Source organism: Theropithecus gelada, chromosome 19 (genome assembly GCF_003255815.1).
Source record: "Theropithecus gelada isolate Dixy chromosome 19, Tgel_1.0, whole genome shotgun sequence".
In the NCBI taxonomy this organism is placed as follows: domain Eukaryota; kingdom Metazoa; phylum Chordata; class Mammalia; order Primates; family Cercopithecidae; genus Theropithecus; species Theropithecus gelada.
The window spans coordinates 24,395,054-24,418,283 of NC_037687.1; the positions used below are offsets into that span (position 1 = coordinate 24,395,054).

Consider the following 23,230-nt stretch of genomic DNA (forward strand, 5'->3'; position numbering starts at 1 on the left):
AAAAAAAAAAAAAAAAAAAAAAAAAAAAAAAAGAAAGCCAATAAATAAAATCTGAAATATATTTTAAAATAGGCTGAGTGAGGTAGCTCAGGCCCATAATTCCAGCACTTTGGGAGGCTGAGGCAGGAGGATCACTTGAGGCCAGGAGTTTGAGACCAGCCTAGGTAACGCAGAAAGACCTGATCTCTATAAAAATAAAAATAAAATAAAAATTAGCCAGGCATGGTGGACCTGCCTGTGGTCCCAGCTAGTTGGGAGGCTGAGACGGGAGGATCCCTTAAACCCAGGAGTTGGAGGCTGCAGGGAGCTGTGATTGAACCACTGCACTCCAGCCTGGGAGACAGAGTGAGACCCTGTCTCTAAACATAAAAAAAAAATACATATCTATCCATCAATGAGAAAATGAATAAGGATACTATGTTTATCCAACAGAATACTATGTAGCAGTGAAAATGGCTTTTTTTTTTTTTTTTGAGACAGAGTCTCATTCTGTCCTTCAGGATGGAGTGCAGTGGCTTGCTCTCCTGATCTCGGCTCACTGCAACCTCCACACCGCCACCTCCTGGGTTCAAGAGATTCTCCTGCCTCAGTCTCCCAAGTAGCTGGGATTACTGGTGTGCCACCATGCTCAGCTAATTTTTCTTTTCTTTTTTTTTTGAGACGGATTTTTGCTCCTGTTGCCCAGGCTGGAGTGCAATGGCGCTATCTCAGTTCACGGTAACCCCCGCCTCCCAGTTTCAAGCAATTATCCTGCCTCAGCCTCCCGAGTAGCTGAGATTATAGGCCTGCGCCACCACACCCAGCTAATTTTGTATTTTTAGTAGAGACGGGGTTTCTTCATGTTGGTCAGGCTCCCCTCAAACTCCCGACCTCAGGTGATCCGCCCTCCTCAACCTCCCAAAGTGCTGGGATTACAGGTGTGAGCCACCGTGCCCGGGCTTCATTTTTGTATTGTTAGTAGAGACAAGGTTTCACCATTTTGGTGAGACTGGTCTCGAACTCCCAACCTCAAGTGATCCGCTTGCCTCCGCCTCCCAAAGGGCTGGGATTACAGGAGTGGGCCACTGCATCCGGCCGAAAATGGCTGTATTTGTTGTTTCTTTCTTGCGATGGTCTTGTTCTGTCCCCCAGGCTGGAGTTAAGTGGCCCTTCATGGCTCACTGCAGCCTCGACTTCCCTGGCACAAGGGACCCTTTCACCCCAGCCTCCCGAGTAGCTGGGACTGCGGGCTGGCACCACCACACCCGGCTAATTTTTATATTTTTTGTAGCAATAGGGGTCTCATTATGTGGCCCAGACTGGTCTAGAACTCCTGGGCTAAAGCGTCCTTCCAACTCCGCCTCCCAAAGTGCTGGGATTACAGGCGTGAGCCACCGAGCCTGGCTGAACATATGGTGAATCTGAAGCCTAATATTAAGGGAAAAACGAATTCTGGGGAGGAACAAAAACTATGTCATGTAGGCTAAGCTAAGACTGCCCCATGATCCTAAGACCTGGTTCTGGCCTGGTAAATATGGAGGAAAAGCAACACCTGCAGGGATTGAGACAGGCCAACTTGAGATATTTCCTTTGGATGCAGGGAGGGGGAAGGGATGGGGAGAGTGAGGAGCTTCACCACATGCGTTTCTGCGGTTTTGTTTGGTTTGTTAATAAGCAATGCGGGTGTAATGTTCAGACTGAACAGAGCTGGCTAGTGGGCGCACGATGTTTGTGATTTCCCATTCTCTGCTGTGGGCTTCGAATATCTGTTTTAAAAAATCGGGGCCGTGCCAGGGGTTGGGGGCGGGGCCTCCCGCGGGGCGGGGCTCCGAGCCCTCCCCTGCAGTCCTCAGCCCGCCCCGGCTGTCCCCGGCACGCCCCGGCGCCCGGGAAGCTGTGTGGCGCTGCGGGCCGCGCTAGAGGGACGGCAGGGGGCGGGCGCGGCGCGGCTGCTGACTCACCAGCTATAAATAGCCCGGGATATATGAGCCGCGCCGCCCAGCGCCGCCCTCAGTCCCCGCGGCCGCGGGCCACGGGCGCGCCGCTGGTCTCCGCGGCGGCCTAGTCCCCGGCCCTGGCCCTGGCCCGGGCTCTGGCTCCGGCTATGTCAGCCGCGGCGCGGAGTCCCTGGGCGGCTCTGCGGGCGCGCGATACCCCCCACCCACTCACCCTCCACCTGCCTGTCCGCGGAGCGACCCAGCCGCGCAGGGCAGCAGCTGCCGCACATCTGGCGGGGGCCGCCTGCCGCCCCCTCCTCCGGCGGGAAGTCCCACCTGCCGTCTACCCCACCCCCAGCACTCACCCGCCGCTCGTACTGCGCGTTGAGGTCGTCCGCCATCCGCCGCAGCTGGGCCCCGATCTCCCGGGCCCACTGTTCCTCCTCCCCGCGGACTCCCGGGGCCGCCTGGGTGGGACCGCCCGCCAGGGCCCCCGGGGCGCTGGGCACGGGCGACTCCAGGTGCTGCTCCGCCAGCAAGAGCGAGGGCTGAGGACCTTGGAGAAGCAGAGGGGCGCGGTCAGCACCCACTACCCCTCCAGGCCTCGAAGTGTACGGGCCCACTTCCCTCTTTCCCAGTTACTGTTCCCCGACTCATTTCTAGTGATCCCTTCGCCCCGTCTTAGGGTTAATTTCTCAGCTTTTCCTCCCCAGGCACCAGAAAGCAAAAAGGACCTGGGGACGCCGCTCTGGGGTCACCTGTCTGGCCAGCTACGTCCCCACGGCCCTTGTCAGTGTGGAAGGTAGACGGCCAGACAGGTGACCCCGGGGGTGGTCAGGCTTAACGACCTCTATTTCCCAATGGGGACACATCTTGCTTGTTCCATGTGACAGGCAGGGAAACTGAGGCCCGCCCGTAGGGAGTATCCCAAGGTCACACAGGGTTACAGCGACTGAACCCCACCCAGATCACAAGCCTCAGGTCTCCTGCCCTCTCGTGTCCAACCACAGGGAAGCCACACCTCCGGATGTGGCAGAGGCCTAGAGACCAGAAGGCCAGAGACTGTGGCAGCTTCAGAGCGCGGGCCTGGGGGCTGGGACGCGGGAGATGCCTTCCTGCCCCACCCCCTTCTGAGAGCCCTGGGAGGCTCCTGCCCTCCCGTCCCACCAGATCCTGGTCTGAGGGTTCCCTAAGGCCTACAACCAGGGCCTCAGTTTCCACATCTATGACCTTGGCTTGAAATCGGTGTCCCCTTCTAGGGCTTCCAGGAACTGAGCTAGGGAAGTTTTCTCTTTCCTTGCTCCCCTTGGGCTGCCGGGACAGGATGGGGGATGGGAAACCAGGCCTCACTTTCCCGGGCTCCAGTGCCTGCTGGCAGGGATGGGGCTCCCCGGGCACCACAGGGTTAACAGCCCATCAGGCAGGGGACCTTTAACCCTTCCCTCCCCAAGACTCCCCCCTCCCCGAGGGGACTTTCCCAACACAATGGCCCCTCCCCCTCTCCTTCCTCCGCCCGGACTGCGGAGAGGGCCAACCCTGGCCAAAGAGATGCAAATAAAGGCAAAGGCCCCTCGACCCCTCCCCAGAGCCCAGAGTTGACAGTCCTCCCGCTCGGCCCACACTCCCTGCAACAAGAATCCTCCAGGGGGTCTAGGGGACCCAGACTGGGGGAGGGCAGCTCGGATGCAGCTGTTGCCCCAGGCCCGGAAGAGACAGTGGGCTGCAATTCGGGGACTGCAGTCAGATTCCAGGAGGGACTTCCCACTTGACCTCCCCCTCCACCCCCAGCCTCCGTCTTCCTGCTTCTTTCAACACAAAGACCACATTGGCCACACCCTCCCAGTGGCCCGGCCGGGCTCGCCACTTCCCCCCTACCCCGTCCTCTCCCACTTCTCCAGTTCCTCCGAGTCTCAGGTCCTCTCTCTTCCCGACTCCTATCACCCCGGGGGCGGGGCGGGCACTCACCGTCCGGGCGTGGGCCTCGGGGCCGGCTGCGGGGACCCCCAGGCCAGCGGGGGCCCCCCAGGGCGGCGGTGACGGCGGGTGGGGCGGTGGGGGCGCAGAGGTAGGCAGCGGGCAGCAGGGCGGGGGCGGCGGGGGCGGCAGCCAGGCCGGGCTCGCAGAGGCCGCAGGACACTGCCGAGGGCACCAGGCGGCCGAGCGGGAAGGGGCGCGGGCCGTCGCGGGCCAGGCCCTCTACGGGCTCCGGGGAGCTGCCCTCCTGGCGTGCGCGGGCCATGGCGCTCCCTGGGGCCTGCGGGACACGGGAGGAGGAGCAGGTCAGCAGGGAAGTACCAGGACCCACTGTACCTCCAGTCTACTCGGGGTCAGGACCCAGATGGAGAAGAGTGGAGGTGTGTGTGCATGCGGAGGGGGTGATGGCCCCACAGAAACACGCCCAACCAGGGGATGACACCACCGGGTCCTGGCTGGTCTGGAGAGCCTCCCCTGCATAGGGTGATGGGCACACAGGAGGGACAGGGAGCACAGAATGGCTCTCACAGCAAAGACAGGGCTCACACAGGACGGATGGAGGGGTCTAGCAGGTGTGTGTACGTGGGCTGTGACAGTCCTACAACACAAACTCACTCCACTTGGGACTCACAGCATGGGCTGGTGGGGACAAGTTTCCCAACACAGCGACGGGCACACAGGGAGGGCAGCGAGGCACAGTGAGGCCCCCACAGCACACACACAAGGACTCACACGGGACTGGCCAGCCTGACCACCCACCCCACCTCCCACTTGCACACAAACACTGAGATGGCCCCAGTCTCAGACATCACTACTCGGTACACACAACATACACACACACATACACCCCGACCAAAGCAGGAGCATCCAGACAGACCATCACAAGCACTCTACATACTGCGCACACTGGCTGGCACAACCCATCCCCACACACACATCCAAACTGTCAAAGTCTCACACACTGACCCACTGTTGATATGCCCAGGGGCACATGCAAACACAATGCAGCCATTGCAAACACAAACACACACACACCAGCTAGGCACTGCCTCAGTTCCCAAACATGCCCCTCTCCCCACACACACACACACACACACACTCACTCCAGAGACAAGACCGGCACACCTCTGGACTCACATATCAACACAAAACAGACACCCACGGACACACATGCATCAACACCCCCAAAACACACCCACATGTCACCAACTCTCAGGACACACGTAAATCAGGCACACACAGACACATGCCATCAGACCTCAACACACCACCAGACACGCAGGCTACGACCAGCAGACACCAACCCACCCTCCTCACGCAGCCCTCAAACACCATCACCAACTGTCAGCAACACACACACACACCCTACAGCTAACTCTAATCCCACACAGCCCAGCAGCGCACACACCTAGCGCACCCACAGAAAACACTGGTCTCACGTGACTGACATAAACACTACACACACGCAGCCCACATGACACACATGAGCCAGCCGATCACAGTGACAAGCCTCTCAGACCCAACACACACACGCATACACTACACACACACACAGAGGCTCAGAAACAACCCCATCCAGAGGCTTCGAGCAACACCCACCGTCTACACTGTATAGACCCCACAGATCTTGGGCCCTCAAATCCCAGACGCTGATGCCAGACACACAAGCCAAACCCAGACTGAAACAATCCCCCACCACACACACACACACACACACACACACACACACACACACACCTGAGAACTCACACAGACACCTGGACAGAAAACAAGACATTTGCATTTAGCAGGCGCAGCATCACAAACGCTGGGCAAAGACACACATGCCCCGGAGATACAGAGACAGCCTCAGCCAAGACAGAAACACACAGGCAAGACACAAGCGCACACATCGCACGCTCGGGCAAGACACACACAGAAACACACAAACAGCTCACTCCAGCAACACACACACACACTACAACCTCCACACCCCAGCACACGCAGGCAACAGATCCCCAGTATCACCCCAAAACAGCACACACAGACAACTCTCACCGAGAACACACGCAGGTCCACCCACCCCACAGGCAGGGCACCCACAGACAGAACCCCACACAAACAGGCGCGGGGACTCACGCAGACACCCCGACGGGTCAGAAACCCCAACATTCCTCCGGATCGACACCACCACTCGCTGCAGAACCCAGCACAAACTCAGAGCCAGACACGCGCACACACCCAGGCGAGACACCTGCAGATCCACAACCCCGCACACGCGCGCTCCCACGGCGGTCCCAGACGCCCCCCTCCGCTGTCACAGCCCCCCCCACCGCCGCCACGTGCGCCCGCCCCGCCCGCCAGGCGAGCGCGGGGCCAATAACCGGCTGTTGCTGGGGCGCAGCCCCCGCCCGCAGGAGCCGCAGACTCCACGGCCCGCGAGCCGCCCCCCGTCGCCGCCCCCAGCGGGCGCGCGCCCTGGGTGTGGCCGCCCCTCCGTGCCGCCCCCCCGCCCCTCCCGGACTTTGGGGGCTGGGGCATCCCGGGGTCGACCCTCTTCCCCGGGGCCGCACTGGCCGCCAGGGGGCGCTGCCGAGCCCTCACCCCATTGTTTGTAAACAAACCCGCCAGACCGCCGAGGCACCTGTGCGCCCAGACCGGCGCCCCAACGCCGAGCCGCCTCTCACCCGGCGACCTCGGCCCAGGGTCCCTCGCGGGGTTTGGAGGGAGGCGCGGTGGGGGGAGGCAGGGCGCCCACACTGCTCTCCGCCTGCACTCCCGTCACCTCCTCCAGGGAGTCCACCCGGCCTGGCCGATCGCCGCCGGCGAGGAGTCAGGGCGCGCACACTCACCCCGGGGGCATGAACACGCCGGAGGGGGCGGCGGTGGGGGGCGGGCGGCTTCCTTCAGGAGGGCGCGCCCGCCAAGCGCCGCTCTCCGCGGCGGCTGTTGCTGGGGCTGTCGCTGCTGCTGCCGCTCTAACTGCAGTGGCGGCTGCTGTGGCTGTGGCTGCTGCCGTTCCCCGGGCCGCAGGCGCGTCCGCGTAGTGGCCGCCGCTGCTGGGATCGCTGGTGCCGCCGCCACCGCCAGGCGCCCGCTCGCATGTGGCTCGCGCCGCGTCTCAGGCCGCCCGGCGGATCCCGGGCCCGCTCCAAAGCCGCCCCGCCCCGCCCCGCCCCGCCCCCGCCCCCGCCCGGCGGGTCCCACGCCCCGCCCCCGCGTGACGCTACGGCCCCGCCCGCCCGCCGCGGACAAGTCGGGACTTGCAGGCGCGCGCCGCGCCCCCCCTACCTCCGCGCCGGGGGTTTCCCTGCAGCCGGGGACGGGGCAGGGCCTGGCCCAAGGCGAGGAGGACCCAGGCGCTGTGCAGCGGGGTCCAGGGAGATCGCCCAGACAGCGGGACAGTCGGACACACACACTGACTGGGACCCACAGATCCACACCCCCAGGGATGCGTACACAGACCGACCGACGGGCGTTCCAGGGTCCACCAAGTCACGTGCAGGCAGAGCCCAGAGGATGTACTCATGGACACAAGGCCACAGTCTCACAAATCCACACCATGGACAGGGGCACGAACACACACACTCACTTACTGATGGGGCTAACACACACACCCAGACGCAAATGCACAGACCCACTAACAGGGCCCCCCGGACAAGCAGACGGACACAATGGCAGGGCCACACACAGTTGCACAAACACCAACACTGATGATCACACCTGGGCCCACGAACTGTGTTCACAAACAACCCTACCGAACAGGCACCCACACCACATACACGGTGGTGCAACCACAACAGACACAGGCGGAATGCTTGTCTGGAAACACAAACTTGCTGATAGGCACAGGGGACACACACACACACCCAGACACACACAGACACCTGTTACAGGGATACCTGGACACACAGCCAAATCCAAATCACACTCCAACAGGGACATACACAAATGCACTCACGCAATTTCACAGCTAACACATTAAAACTATCAGAAACTGACATTTGCCCCCCACGATGGCTCACATTTGTAATCCCAGTACTTTGGGAGGCCAAGGTGCACGGATCTCGCCTGAGGTCAGGAGTTCGAGACCAGCCTGACCAACATGGTGAAACCCCGTCTCTACTAAAAATACAAAATTAGCCGGGTGTGGTGACGCATGCCTGTAATCCCAGCTACTACGGAGGCTGAGGCAGGAGAATTGCTTGAACCCGGGAGGCGGAGGTTGCAGTGAGCCGAGATCCTGCCACTGCACTCTGGCCTGGACAACAAGAGCAAACTCCATCTAAAAAAAAAAAAAAAAGAAAAGAAAAAAGAAAAAAGGAAGGAAACTGACATTCAGGGACACAGACCAAATCAGACATAGACATAGAAGAAACTGACCACCGACAATGTCATGAAGTCACACCTGTGACAGCTTCTTGCTAACTGGTCCACTGACTGCACACACACTGGAGCATGCACACCTGGCCACACTCACCACAAATCTGGCAGGGGACCCACGTCGCAGAAGAAGCCCTGGGCACCTGGCATGGACATGCCCGGGCAGACCCCACGCCAAATTTTATCCTGTCTCATAGTTTTCTATTCCCTTTCCTTTTTCAGTTTCTCATTGTTACTTCCTTCTCTGCTCTGGTTCAGGGAGTTTTGAGTTTTGTCCTTCCTTCTTCCAAAGCTGTGGACACTTGTCTCCTCCTCTACACTTTCCATCCCTACCGGGTCTCACCCAATCACAATCGCCTCATCAGAGTGAGTCACCTTCCAGTGCCTAGCATGGGGCTGGCTGAGAAAAGATGTCAGACTTCTCAAACTTGACTGCCTCCAAGTACACACTCTTAGCTTCCCCAAGAAAAGCAGTTAATCTATATCTCACATGAAATTTCCCCATTTGAAACATTGGGAATGCCTCAGCTTTCCTCTCTCTTTCCCTTTCCCTGATTATTCATTCTCCCTTCCTTCTTCCTGGTGTTTTCCAAACTGTGGTTCATGAGTAAACCATGGATTATGACATATGACATCACTTACATGGATCTTACTTTTTTTTTTTTTTTTGAGACAGAGTCTTGCTCTGTTGCCCAGGCTGGAGTGCAGTGGCACGATCTTGGCTCACTGCCACCTCCACCTCCTGGGTTCAAGCAATTCTCCTGCCTCAGCCTCCCGAGTAGCTGGGACTACAGGTGTGTGCCACTACACCCAGCTAATTTTTGTATTATTGGTAGAGACGCGGTTTCACCATATTGGCCAGGCTGGTCTTGAACTCCTGACCTCAGGATCCTCCCGTCTTGGCCTCCCAAAGTGCTGGGATTACAGGCATGAGCCTCCACACTCAGCTTTTTTTTATTTTTTTTGGATAAAAGATTCACTCTGTGGCCCAGACTGGAGTGTAGTGGCACAATAGATAGTCTTGTGGTACAATAGCCTTGCAGCTTCAAACTCCTGGGCTACAGAGATCCTCCTGCCTCAGCCTCCTAAGTAATTTTTATTTTTATTTTTATTAAAATTTTTAAATTTTAAATTTAAAAAATTAAATTATTTATTTATTTATTTATCTTTTTTTTTGAGACGGAGTCTTGCTCTGTTGCCCAGGCTGGAGTGCAGTGGCCGGATCTCAGCTCACTGCAAGCTCCACCTCCCGGGTTCACGCCATTCTCCTGCCTCAGCCTCCCGAGTAGCTGGGACTACAGGCGCCCGCCACNTCAGGTAGCAGAAATGTACATGAAGTTTTGATTGTCTTCTCAGGATTAAATGTTTGATGAGAAAACATTGGTCTTAACCTATTTTAGTAATTTATTATAAAATAATCACCACACACACTTAATTTATATTCAATTTAGATTATTTTATCTCTTCTGTGATGAGTAATGGAATGTAGAGCTGTTAATAATGGAAGCTTTAAGAACTCAGGAATGAACAAGTGGCTGTTGGCTGTCTAGGTTCTTAATGAGTCCACACTTAACATTAAATTTATGTGCTTTTAAATACCAGGTTTGTTTCTCCAATTTAGGAGCATAGCACTGAAAACTGAGGGATTATCATAGGTAGTTTGACTCAGACCACAGAGTTTACTGAAATGGTATATCTAAAAAATTTTAGTATGGCTGTTTTAGCATAATATCTTTTTTTTTTGAGACGGAGTCTTGCTCTGTTGCCCAGGCTGGAGTGCAGTGGCCGGATCTCAGCTCACTGCAAGCTCCACCTCCCGGGTTCACGCCATTCTCCTGCCTCAGCCTCCCGAGTAGCTGGGACTACAGGCGCCCGCCACCTTGCCCGGCTAGTTTTTTGTATTTTTTAGTAGAGACGGGGTTTCACCGTGTTAGCCAGGATGGTCTCGATCTCCTGACCTCGTGATCCGCCTGTCTCGGCCTCCCAAAGTGCTGGGATTACAGGCTTGAGCCACCATGCCCGGCCAAAGAATTTAAATTTTTTAATGCCCAGCTATTTTTTTTTTTTTTTTTTTTTAATAGAGATGGGTGGTCTCGCTATGTTGCCCAGGCTGGTCTTGACCTTATGGGCTCAAGCAAACCTCCTGCCTCGGCCTCCCTCAGTGCTGGGATTACAGGTGTGAACCACCATGCCTGGCTGATCTTAATGCATTTTTCTCAGTAAGATGCATTCGCATCCCAACCAACTTGCGCTTTATTGAGATATATTTAAACACAAGAACATTCACTCTTTTTAGGTGTATGGTTTGTAAGTGGTGATAAAAGTACACAATTTTGTATTACCACAACTTCTACCTGCAATTTTACTGGCCCTAGACAAGACGTGTTTTTTTTGTTTTTTTTTGTTTTTTTTTGAGACGGAGTCTCACTCTGCCGCCCAGGTTGGAGTGCAATGGCCGGATCTCGGCTCACTGCAAGCTCCGCCTCCCGGGTTCATGCCATTCTCCTGCCTCAGCCTCCCGAGTAGCTGGGACTACAGGCGCCCGCCACCGCACCCGGCTAGTTTTTTGTATTTTTTAGTAGAGACGGGGTTTCACCGTGTTAGCCAGGATGGTTTCGATCTCCTGACCTCGTGATCCGCCCGTCTCGGCCTCCCAAAGTGCTGGGATTACAGGCTTGAGCCACCGCGCCCGGCCAAGACGTTTTGTTAGTGGTGTTTTAATTGAGATAGAATCTGGCTGTGTTACCCAGGCTGGTTTCAAACTTCTGGGCTCAAGCCATCCTCCCACCTCAGTCTCCCTAGTAGCTGGGATTATAGGCATACATGACTGCTTTGACCAGAGTTTTTAAAAACTACACTACAGGCCGGGCACGGTGGCTCACACCTCACTCCTAGTACTTTGGAAGGCTGGGGGGCGTGGATCATCTGAGGTCAGGAGTTCGAGACTAGCCTGGCCATCATGGTAAAGCCCCATCTCTACTAAAAATACAGAAATTAGCCGGGCATGGTGGTGCAATCCCAGCTACTTGGGAGGTTGAGGCAGAAGAATTGCTTGAGGGCCGGGCGCGGTGGCTCAAGCCTGTAATCCCAGCACTTTGGGAGGCCGAGGCGGGCGGATCACAAGGTCAGGAGATCGAGACCATCCTGGCTAACATGGTGAAACCCCGTCTCTACTAAAAAAAATACAAAAAACTAGCCGGGCGAGGTGGCAGGCGCCTGTAGTCCCAGCTACTCGGGAGGCTGAGGCAGGAGAATGGCGTAAACCCAGGAGGCGGAGCTTGCAGTGAGCCGAGATCGCGCCACTGCACTCCAGCCTGGGCGACAGAGCAAGACTCTGTCTCAGAAAAAAAAAAAAAAAAAAAAAAAAGAAGAATTGCTTGAACCCAAGAGAAGGAGGTTTCATTGAGCCGAGATCGCGCCCTTTCATTCCAGCCTGAGCGACAAGAACAAAACTCCGTCTCAAAACAATGCCAACAACAACAAAAATACACTACAGGCCGGGCATGGTGGCTCTTGCCTGTAATTCCAACACTTTGGGAGGCCGAGGAGGGTGAATCACTTGAGGTCAGGAGTTCGACACCAGCCTGGCCAACATGGTGAAACCCCTGGTCTACTAAAATACAAAAATTAGCCAGGCATGGTTGCATTGCCTGTAATCCCAGCTACTCAGGAGGCTGAGATGGGAGAATCGCTTGAACCCGGGAGACCGTGGTTGCAGTGAGCCAAGATTGCACCACTGCACTCCAGCCTGGGTGCTGAGCGAGACCCCATCTTAAAAAAAAAAAATACATATATATATATAATTTTGAAAAATTATGAAGTCAAGGGAAAGTAATATTTTATGAACATTTTATTGATGTATAGTGAATACATATTAGGTTACAAGGAAAGTATTTTTCTGGCCGTAGATCAAGTTTAAAGACGTTTGAGGCCAGGCGCGGTGGCTCAAGCCTGTAATCCCAGCACTTTGGGAGGCTGAGGCGGGCGGATCACGAGGTCAGGAGATCGAGACCATCCTGGCTAACACAGTGAAACCCTGTCTCTATTAAAAAATACAAAAAACTAGCCGGGCGAGGTGGCGGGCGCCTGTAGTCCCAGCTACTCGGGAGGCTGAGGCAGGAGAATGGCGTAAATCTGGGAGGCGGAGCTTGCAGTGAGCTGAGATCCGGCCACTGCACTCCAGCCTGGGCGACAGAGCGAAACTCTGTCTCAAAAAAAAAAAATAATAAATAAATAAATAAATAAATAAATAAATAAATAAATAAATAAAGACGTTTGAGAAATGCTGCTTTAGACACTTATTAAATGAGATCACACTGGAAGTCATTTAGTGCAGTATTGGACATATAGTAAGTGCCTAATAAGTGTTAGCTATTATCACTTGTATAACTAATTATTGCCAGTATTTCCTCTGTGTTTGACAGTGATGAAGTTGAGAGAAGGGCAGTCTCTAGCCCTCTGCTAGCTCATGGTCCTGCCTGTACTTCACACCTCTCACTCACTGAGCAGTGTCCAGACTGCCCATTGCAGGGCAGATACCCGGAGGTCAGATGTACTGGAATGTTCTCTTTTTTTTTTTGAGATGGAGTCTCGCTGTGTCGCCCAAGATGGAATGTGGTGGCCCGATTTCTGCTCACTGCAACCACCACCACCTCCTGGGTTCAAGTGATTCTCCTGCCTCACCCTCCTGAGTAGCTGGGATTACAGGCATGTGCCACCATGCCCAGCTAATAATTTTTGTAGTTTTAGTAGAGATGGGGTTTCACCATGTTGGCCAGGCTGGTCTCGAACTCCCGATCTCAGATGCTCCGCCTGCCTCGGCCTCCCAAAGTGCTGGAATTACCAGTATGATTCACTATGCCCAGCCTGTAATATTCTTTTCTTCTTTTCCTCCTCCTCCTCCTCCTTCTTTCTTCTTCTCCTCCTCCTCCTCCTCATCCTCCTCTTCCTCCTCCTCCTTCTTCTCCTTCTTCTTTTTTCTTTTTTTTCTTTTTTTATAAAGATGGAGTCTCACCATGTTGCCCAGGTTGGTCTCAAACTCCTGGGCTCAAGTGATCCTCCCTCCTTGGCCTCCCAAAGTGCCTCGATTATGGGCATGAGCCACCATGCCCGGCCCCGGAATGTTCTTTCTTTGTTTGTTTCTTTGTAGAGACAGGGTTTCACCATGTTGCCCAGGCTGGTCTCAAACTCCAGCCCTCAAGCAATCCTCCCTCCTTGACCCCCTAAAATGCTGAGATTACAGGTGTAAACATTACCGCACCCGCCTGTAATGTTCTTTTGAGAAGAAAATGAGTGTGAAAGATAATGGGAATCTGGCTTGGTGGCTGGAGGTAGAAAAGACGGGGAGAGGCCAAGAGTCTATTTGGCCATAAGCATTGTCACTAGTCAAAATCCTCCCTACAGCTAGGCGTGGTGGCTCACGCTTGTAATCTCAGTATTGTGGAAGGCCGAGGAAGGCGGATTGCCTGAGCCCAGGAGTTCCACACCAGCCTGGGCAACATGCAGGAACCTAACTGGGAGGCTGAGGTGGGAGGAACGCTTGAACCTGTGAGTTCGAGGCTGCAGTGGGCTGTGATCACACCATTGTACTCCGGCTTGGGCAACAGAGCGAGACCCTATCTCAAAAGCAAAACAAAACACCAGCCTGGCTAACATGGTGAAACCCTGTCTCTACTAAAAATTCAAAAATTAGCTGGGTGCGGTGGCACATGCCTGTAATTCCAGCTACTCAGGAGGCTGAGGCAGAAGAATCGCTTGAACCCGGGAGGCGGAGGTTGCAGTGAGCCAAGATTGTGCCACTGCACTGCAGCCTGGGCGACAGAGCAAGACTCCGTCTCAAAAATAAAAAACCAACCCCCACCCGCAAAACAACAACACAAAACCCTTGTGGGCAAAGAAAAAGAAGTTTGTGGGTGGGTTAAGGGCTGCCTCTTTTTTTTTTTTTTTTTTTTTTGAGACAGGGTCTTGCACTGTTGCCCAGGCTGGAGTCTAGTGGCATGATCACAGCTGACTATCACAGCTCATCGCAGCCTCCACCTCCTAGGCTCAAGCAATTCTCCTACCTCAGTTTCCCAAGTAGCTGGGACTACAGGTGCACACCACCATGCCTGGCTAATTTTTGTGGGTTTTTTTTTTTTGTTTTTTCGGTTTTTTTTTGAGATGGAGTCTCACCTGTTGCCCACGCTTGAGTGCAGTGGTGCGATATCTTGGCTCACTTGCAACCTCCGCCTCCCAGGTTCAAGTAATTCTCCTGCCTCAGCCTCCTGAGTAGCTGGGACTACAGGCATGCACCACCACGCTCGGCTAATTTTTGTATTTTTAATAGAGACAGGGTTTTGCCATGTTGGCCAGGCTGGTCTCGAACTCCTGACCCCAGGTGATCCACCTGCCTAGGCCTCCCAAAGTGCTGGGATTCCAGGCCTGAGCCACTGAACCCGGCCCAGGACCCCTATTTTTATGGGGCCAGGATGCCTGCATTCTCTTCTGGGAAGGATCATCAGCCCTATGTTCAAAAACCATGATGCCTGAATCCAGTTTGGGTAGAGACGACCAGTCCCTGTGTTCATGGGGTCAGGATGCCCAGGTCTCCTTCTGGGAGGAAGACAGCTGGTGTCTGTTTGCACAGATGCTCATGGTGAGGCCGTGGTCTCAAACTGGTGGCCCACAGGGCGGCCACGAGTGTGTTTTCTTGACTGTGAAGTTTCTTACTTTGAACGTTAATGCCTCTCCCACGGGCTCACAGCACAGAGGAACGATAACGTGCCCGGGCGCTGGAGTCATTTGAACCCGACATGGGTTCAAATTATGACCTTGAGCAAGCAGCTTCCGTGCTCTGTGCCTCAGTTTCCCTCTCTGTCCAAAAGGGATCGGCACAGGCAGGACCAAAAATATTGTGAAGATGAAATGAGTTCGTATTTGTAACATACTTAGAATAGTGCCCGGAGGTAGTAAGCCGGATGTGAAGTGCTGGTGAGACAAAATAGAGCTGGTTGACTGCAGACCTAAAACCGTCTCATCTCCAAGATCTTGTCTGCCATTCTGGGGAAGCAGATTTCGCAGCCTGGGGAGAGGGAGTTGGGAAGGACTTAACTTTTCACTGCAGGGTCTGAGTCCTGGCTTTCCGCGGTGGGGAGGGGGTCTCCCGGGTCCCCTCGGTGTGGCCGACCCTGCAGGCCCGGAGGCTGGACCGGGGCCGGGTGGGGGCTGGGCGGGGGCGCGGGCGTCCGCAGGGTCCGAGCGGCCGGCGCGCGTGTGAAGGTTACCGCTTCCCGGCGGGGCGGGGGCCGCGCGCTGTTGCTGGGGTCTGCGGGGCCTGCCTGCGCCCGCGCCCCCCCTCCTTCCCGGCCAGCCAGTGAGCGGTACCCGCCGCCGTTGCCAGGGGAAACTCGCCGCCCCGTTACCCAGCAACAAGCCTGGCCCAACCAGGCGCGAGGACCCCCTAGGCCCCGCCCGCCGCTGCCCACCGCGTGCCCAATGCCAGGCGGGCAGAGCCGGCCCAGCTCCCGGAGACGGCGAGCGAGCTCATTGGCCACCGCCGCGTCCGCCCGGATCTGGGGGAGCCCTCGGCACGGGGGGCGGGGAGCCGGGCCCCGGGGAGCTGCCGGGCGCGCGGCCTGCAAACCTGCGACCGGCTGGGTGATACCCGGGCTGTGCACCATCCACCTCCCTGCTCCCCTGCCCCGCACTCTGGGGTGAGGATGGGCAGTTGGGATGGGCTGGAAACGGGGTTGCGCATTCTGTTCCTACTCCCAGAATGGCAACCTGGAGTTGGCCTTGTGCATACAGACACCAAGGGCCCCCCTCCCACAAGGAGACCTGAGCACCCTGACTCCATGAAGACAGGGACTGGTTGTTCCCCCGCCCCACCCCGCAAAACAGGATTAGGTATGGTGGCTCTTGAACACAGCGGCTGAAGTTCCCTTCCAGAATCGAACCCAGGCGTCCTGACCCTATAAAAATAGGGGTGTCACTGCACCCCCAAAGGACCCAGGCATGCCTGAACCCGTGAAAACAAGGATATGAACTCCCTCCTCTTAGGAGATGCAGATGTCCCAGCCCCGGGACACAAAAACTGAGGGTCCCCCCAGAAGGGGACACAGCCATGTCTGATCCCAGGAAAACTAGGGCTAAACATCCCACTTCCACAAGAAACGCGGACTCAGGCCTTTGGGCTCCCGACCCTAAGATGTCACAGAGCTCCTGGGCATCTTGGCCCTCACCACACTGATGATGGGAGACACTCCTGCCCCTAACAGTTACCAGACCCTCAGGCATCCAATTTACCTAGGTGGGACCACCTGCCCAGCCCCAGGGTGCAGACCTGCCCACTTCCCACCCCTATGAGCCCTTTTCCCCGGAGTCCAGGTGGTTGATGTCCCAGGACGTGGGCATCGGACTTCAGAGTCGCTCTCCTTACCTGTTGGCACCGACCCCCCACCCTGCGCCAGGGTCCCAGGCCTCATAGTGCCAAGGACCCCAGAAGTCCAAGCCCCGGGTCTCAGATTCCCCAGACACTTGGTCAAGCGACCCAGCCCCTCACAGTGGTGTGGCTGGGGACGAGGGGGTAGTGGAGAGGTTAGGGGGCCCTCCCCAGTCCCAGACCCCCAGGTCTGGAAGATCCAGCCCTGCAGCACCTTTACTTGGCCCCATGGATCCGGACTGGGAGCCCCCAGTCTCGAGAGACCCTAACGTGCATGGCTGGGCCACTTCAGAGAGGCCCAATTCCTCAGTCCCCTCCCTCCCCGGGAGACCCAAGGCAGGGCCGCCTGCAGCTCCTGATCCCAGCTCCAGACTTGGTGAGCCCAGGTGCGGCCCGCCCCTACCCTGGTACCTGGCGGGGCGGAGTTGAGGATTACTCAGCCTCCAGAATGAGGCGATGACATCATCCTGGGGGGGGGAGTTGACTAATGGCCGCGCTGGGGGGGGCGGGGAAGTTTACCCGGTAACAGCGGCTGCCGCACGGCCCCGCCCCCGGGGAAGGGCTGGGAGGGGGAGGCACAGCCCGCGCTGGCGCACTCACACACGCACACGCACACGCACACACACACAGCGCATCCCTCCCCCACCGTCCCACATCTAACACAGCTTCCTGGGGCAAGGGCAGGGATGGGCGGGTTGGGTGTTTGTGTGACTGTGTGTGTGTGCTGGAGTCCTCTGTAGGTCTATGTTAGTGTGCTGTTGTGTCGGGGGTTCACACATTATGGTGGTGGTTGTGTCAGTGTGTGCTATTGTGTGTCACTTGATGGATTGTGTGTCAGTGTGATGGTGTGTGTCAGCATGCTACATTTGTCACAATGCTACATGTCATGGGCTGCTGTGACAATGTGATTGTGTGTCAGTGTACAATTGTGTGATGTTCTGGTGTGCTGTGTGTGATCATGATGGTGTGATGTGTGTGGTTCTGTGCAGCACGCTGGTCTGGCAGTGAGATGTGTGTGCCCATGTGATTGTGTCTCTGTCATGCTGGGATTGTATGTGTGTCAGAGTGATGTTGTGTTAGGAGGAAGATTTGTGAAGGTGCTGTCACACTGTACTGTCCTGTTGTCGTGGTTGGATGTGTTTGTGTAATGCTGTGTCACTGGGGTTGTGTGTGTATGTCGTGGTGATGGTGTGTACATGTATACAATGCTGTGTGTATGTGGGATTGTGTGTCACTGAGTGTGTCAGTGGTACTTGTGTTGTGGGTGGTGGGACTGTGATTGCGTCACTGTGACAGTGTGTGACCATGTGCTGTGCTGGGTGTCGGGGGAAGATGTGCATACATCCTACTGTTATTGTGTGTGCCTGGACAATGTGTGTGGTGGGATTGTGGGTGTGTGTCACATTGTGATTGTGTCTGAAATGCATGTCTGTGGGACTGTGTATCACCGACAGTATGTGCCTGTGAAATGCTGTGTCACTGTGGTTGTGTGTCATTTTGGTTGTGTGATGTTGTGTGTCCATGGAACTGTGTATGTGTCTAATAGATTGTGTGTGTGCAATATTGTGTCTCACTGTGATTGAATGTGTCACTGTTGCGATTGTATCACTGTGATCTAGTGAGTGTGTTGGGACCAATTTGTTGTGGGATTATGAGTGTCACTGTATTGATTGTATGTCACTGTGTTTCAGGGTGATGTTGTGTGTTCAAGGGACTGTGCATAACTCATGGAGATTGCATGTGCCTGGGCAGCACTGTGTGGACCTGTGGTTGTGGGTCTGGGGAGTGCCATGTGTCCTGGGACTGTCTGTGTCACTGAGGTTTTTTCTTTTTTGAGACGGAGTTTTGCTATTGTTGTCCAAGTTGGAGTGCAGTGGCAGTGATCTTGGCTCATTGCAACCTCCACCTCCCGGGTTCAAGCGATTCTCCTGCCTCAGCCTCCCAAGTAGCTGGGACTACAGGTGCATACCACCAAGCCCAGCTAATTTCGTATTTTTAGTAGAGACGGGGCTTCACCACGTTGGTTAGGCTGGTCTCGAACTCCCGACCTCAAGTGATCCACCTGCCTCGGCCTCCCAAAATGCTGGGATTACAGGCATGAGCCACCGTGCCCGGCTGTCACTGCGATTTTGTGTGTCTGTGTGATGCTGTGTGTCTGTGTGTTCCTGAGACGTGTCTCTCGCTGTGTGTGTCACTGTGATTGTGTATGTGCGGGGTGCGACGTTGTTTGTCTCTGGGACGGTGTGTGTGTGTGCGCGCGCCGATGCGATTGTGTGTCAGCGCGCTTCGCTGGGTGTCGGGGGAAGGTGCGCGTGTCTCCAGGCCTCCTGCCCGAGAACAGCGGCGCTGCTCTCTGATTGGCCGCGGCCGCGCCAGTGAGAAGCTCCCGAATCCTGCGGTAACTTGGTAACTTGGAGACTCGGCCCGCGCCGCCGCCGCGGGGCTCCGGGCTGGGGGCTGGGAGGGCGGGGAGGGGAGGGGCGCGCCCCGCCCCGTCCCACCCGGATCTCGCAGGCCCGCCCCGAGCGCCCCTCCCCGGCCCCCTCGCCCCGTCTCCCCTACCTCCAGCTCGGCACCTCTGAACCCCTACTTTGACTCCATCTGCCTCACCTCTGCGTCGCTCCTGACTCCCCCATCTCTGCCACTCCTGGGTCTCTCCGTCTCTCTCTTTCCCATGTTTATCTCTCCTGTCTCTGTCTCCCTGTAGATCTCTTTCTGCCTTTGTCTCTGTCTCCCATGTCCCATCTCCGTTTCTTCCATCTGTCTCTCCCATCTGTCTCCACCACTGCTGTCTCTCCCCGTCTCTGTCTCCGCCATCTGTCTCTCCCAGTCTCTGTCTCTGCCACTTCTGTCTCTTCCCGACTCTGTCTCATTTCTCCCTGTCTCTGTCTCCGCCACCACTCTCTCCCCATCTCTGTCTCCGCCACCACTGTCTGTTTCCATCTCTGTCTCTGCCATCTCTGTCTCTCCCTGTCTCCACCATCTCTGTCTCTCCCTATCACTGTCTCTGCCATCTCTATCTCTCCCTGTCTTTGGCTCTGCCATCTGTCTCTGCCATCTGTGTCTCCCTATCTCTGTCTCTCCCTGTCTACCTCTCTGCCACTTCTGTCTCCTCCATCTGTCTCCATCATCTCTGTCTCTATCTCTGCCATCTGTCTCTCCCTGTCTCTGCCGTCTGTCTCTCCCTGTCTCTGTCTCTACCATCTCTGTCTCTCCCTATCTCCCTCTCTGTCTCTGCCATCTCTGTCTCTATCATCTCTGTCTCTCCCTGTCTATGTCTCCATCATCTGTCTCTCCCTGTCTCTGTCTCTGCCACCTCTGTAGCTCCCTGTCTCCTCCATCTTTGTCTCTCCCTATCTCTGTCTCTCCTTCTCTCTGCCATCTCTGTCTCTCCCTGTCTCTGTCTCCCCTCTCCCTGTCTCTGTCGCTCCATCTGACTTTCTCAGCTGTCCCTCCTTGATTCTGTCTCTCTCTCTTCCTCCTCTGCCTCAGTCTCCCCACCTTTGCCTCTTCTTCCCGTCGTCTCTCCCATCTCTTGTCTCTGTCTCTTCCGCCCCGCTCTCCCTCCCCCAATGCCCTTTTTCTTACTCCCACAGCCAGGCTCAGAATTCACTTTTCATCCTTCTAAGACAGCCAGGGGACCATTCGCTACTTTGTCCTCTCCCCTCCCCTCCGGCCCAGGCTTCTGGTAGCAGGCCCCACGCAGGGCAGACTTCAGGAAGGACTTCCCGCCCTGGTTCGGCACGAGAGCTTTATCGCTCGGGCCAGGCGGAGGCCGGGCGGCCCCGTGGCTTCCGGAGGCGCCCGGGCGGGATGAGCTCACTGCGAGTTGGCCAGGATTTCATCAGCTTCCTCCTGAGGACTTGCCCCCGCTCCTTTCCCGGTGCGGCCGCGCGGGCGAATCCGCCGGGCGCCTGCTGCCCCCGAGCGGCAGAAGGCGGAAGCACAGGCGCCGCGCAAAAAGCCCACCTTTGCATCGACGATGTCGCTACCTCAGGAAGCCTGCAAATCCAAACCCAATTCATCCTCACAACCACCAGGGGAGATGGAATATACATACATATCTATCTATCTATCTATATCTATCTATCTATCTATCTATCTATCTATCTATCTATCTATCTATCTATATCTATCTATCTATATCTATCTATCTATCTATCTATCTATCTATCTATCTATCTATCGATCGATCGAAACGGAGTCTCGCCCTGTCGCTCAGGCTGGAGTGCAGTGGCCGGATCTCGGCTCACTGCAACCTCCGCCTCCCGGGTTTACGCCATTCTCCTGCCTCAGCCTCCTGAGTAGCTGGGACTACAGTCGCCCGCCACCATGCCCGGCTAATTTTTGTATTTGTAGTAGAGACGGGGTTTCACCATGTTGGCCAGGATGGTGTCGATCTCTTGACCTTGTGATCCACCCGCCTCGGCCTCCCAGAGTGCTGGGATTATAGGCGTGAGCCACCATGCCTGGCCCCATTTATTCTTATATCCACTCACTCAGCAATTACAACTGAGTGTCTCCCCTGTGCCAGGCACTGGTGCAGTTGTAGGCATGGGGATGCAGCTGTGAGCAAAACGGATACAAATCCTGCCTTCATGGGAGGGACACTCTGGTCTGTGGCAGATAGACATTCAAGAAATAGTTACAATACAAAGTGAAACTTCAAGTAGAAAAAGGAAGCAGGGAAGGGCCATCAGGAGTGTTGAGGGATGATGTCTTTGAAAAAGTGCTATTTGCGGCTGGGTGCGTTGGCTCACATCTGTAATTCCAGCACTTTGGGAGGCCGATGCAGGAGGATCATTTGCGGCCAGGAGTTTGAGGCCAGCCTGGCCAATATGGTGAAACCCCATCTCTACCAAAAATACAAAAAGTAGCTGGGTGTGGTGGTGCATGCCTGTAATTCCAGCTACTCGGGAGGCTGAGGAAGGAGAAAGGCTTGAACCTGGAAGGTGGAGGTTGCAGTGAGCCAAGATCATGCCATTGCACTCCAACCTAGGCAACAGAACGAGACACTGTCAAGGAAGGAAGGAAGGAAAGGAAGGAAGGAAGGAAGGAAAGGAAAGGAAGGAAGGAAGGAGAGAAGGAAGGAAGGAAAGGAAGGAAGGAAGGGAGGGAAAGAAAGAGAGGAAAGAAAGAAAAAGAAAGAGAGAGAAAGAGGGAAAGGGAAAGGAAAAGGGAAAGGGAAAGGAAAGGAAAGGAAAAGAAAAGAGAAAGAAAGAAGAAAGAGCGAGCTGGTAGGATTGGCTGAAGTAGTGGATGTGGATGTCAGGGACAGAGAGGAGTTTAGGGGGCAGCCGGAAGGATGAAGGATCTGAGAGACCAATTGTCATCATCATCATCATCATCATGGCAGCTCTGTCAGTTCACCTACTGTGTGCTAGGCTCTGTGCCAATTCAGAGCTTTACATGCATGACCTGGTTACATCCTTATGACCATCCATAGATCCAGGAAATGGAGATGAGAGCTGTAGTAGGATTCAAGATATATATATATATATATATATATATATATATATATATATATATATAGTTTGTTTGTTTGAGACAGAGTCTTGCTCTGTCGCCCAGGCTGGAGTACAGTGGCATGATCTCAGCTCAGTGCAACCTCTGCCTTCTGAGTTCAAGCAATTCTCCTGCCTCAGCCTCTTGAGTAGCTGGGATTACAGGCACACACCACCAAGCCCCACTAATTTTTGTATTTTTAGTAGAGATGGGGTTTCACCATGTTGGTCAGGCTGGTCTCAAACTCCTGACCTCATGATCCACCCACCTTGGCCTCCCAAAGTGCTGGGATTACAGGCCTGAGCTACCGCGCCTGGACTTTTTTTTTTTTTTTTTTTTTTTTTTGACAGGGTCTCACTCTGTCACCTAGGCTAGAGTGCAGTGGTGTGAACATGGCTCACTGCAGCCTCCACCTCCCAGACCTAAGCAATCCTCCCACCTCAGCCTCCCTCCTGAATAGCTGGGACTACCTTCTTGTACCACCATGGCCAGTTAATTTTATATTATTTTGTAAAGATGAGGTCTCCCATGGCGTGAACCCGGGGGGCGGAGCTTGCAGTGAGCCGAGATCGCGCCACTGCACTCCAGCCTGGGAGACACAGTGAGACTCCGTCTCAAAAAAAAAAAAAAAAAAAAAGATGAGGTCTCCCTATGGTGCCCAGGCTGGTCTATAACTCCTGGGCTCAGGTGATCCTCCTGCCTCCATCCCCCAAAGTGCTGGGATTATATGCATGAGACACTATACACGGCCTTATTTTTTTTAAGACAGTGTCTTGCTCTGTTGCCCAAGCTGGGGCAGTCATGTCATCACAGCTCACTGTAGTCTCAACCTCCTGGGCTCGAGTGATCCTCCCACCTCAGCCTCCTGAGTAGCTGGGACCACAGGTGTGTGCCACCATGCCCTGCTAATTTTTTCTTTCTTTTTTTTTGAGACGGAGTCTTGCTCTGTCGCCCAGCCTGGAGTGCAGTGGCGCGATCTCAGCTCACTACAAGCTCTGCCTCTCGGGTTCATGCCATTCTCCTGCCTCAGCCTCCCGAGTAGTTGGGACTACAG

The 23,230-nt window shown here is 55.3% G+C and overlaps 1 protein-coding gene across 3 annotated transcripts in view; it reads right to left on the reverse strand.

Annotated features, from left to right (window-relative positions):
• The window catches only part of BBC3 (BCL2 binding component 3), a 12,864-nt gene extending 4,252 nt beyond the window's left edge, over positions 1-8,612 (reverse strand). The window contains exons 1-3 of one of the 3 annotated variants that reach the window (XM_025365748.1): positions 8,350-8,612; positions 3,882-4,170; positions 2,282-2,472 (exon numbers count right to left, since the gene is read on the reverse strand). In XM_025365748.1, coding sequence (XP_025221533.1) covers positions 2,282-2,472; positions 3,882-4,155 — 465 coding nt within the window. In that variant the 5' untranslated portion in view covers positions 4,156-4,170; positions 8,350-8,612. Of the gene's footprint in view, positions 1-2,281; positions 2,473-3,881; positions 4,171-6,110; positions 6,150-6,721; positions 7,012-8,349 lie in introns of those variants that run through there. The other 2 variants (XM_025365747.1, XM_025365749.1) reach the window with 2 other exon arrangements.
• Between the last annotated feature and the right edge of the window lie 14,618 nt (positions 8,613-23,230).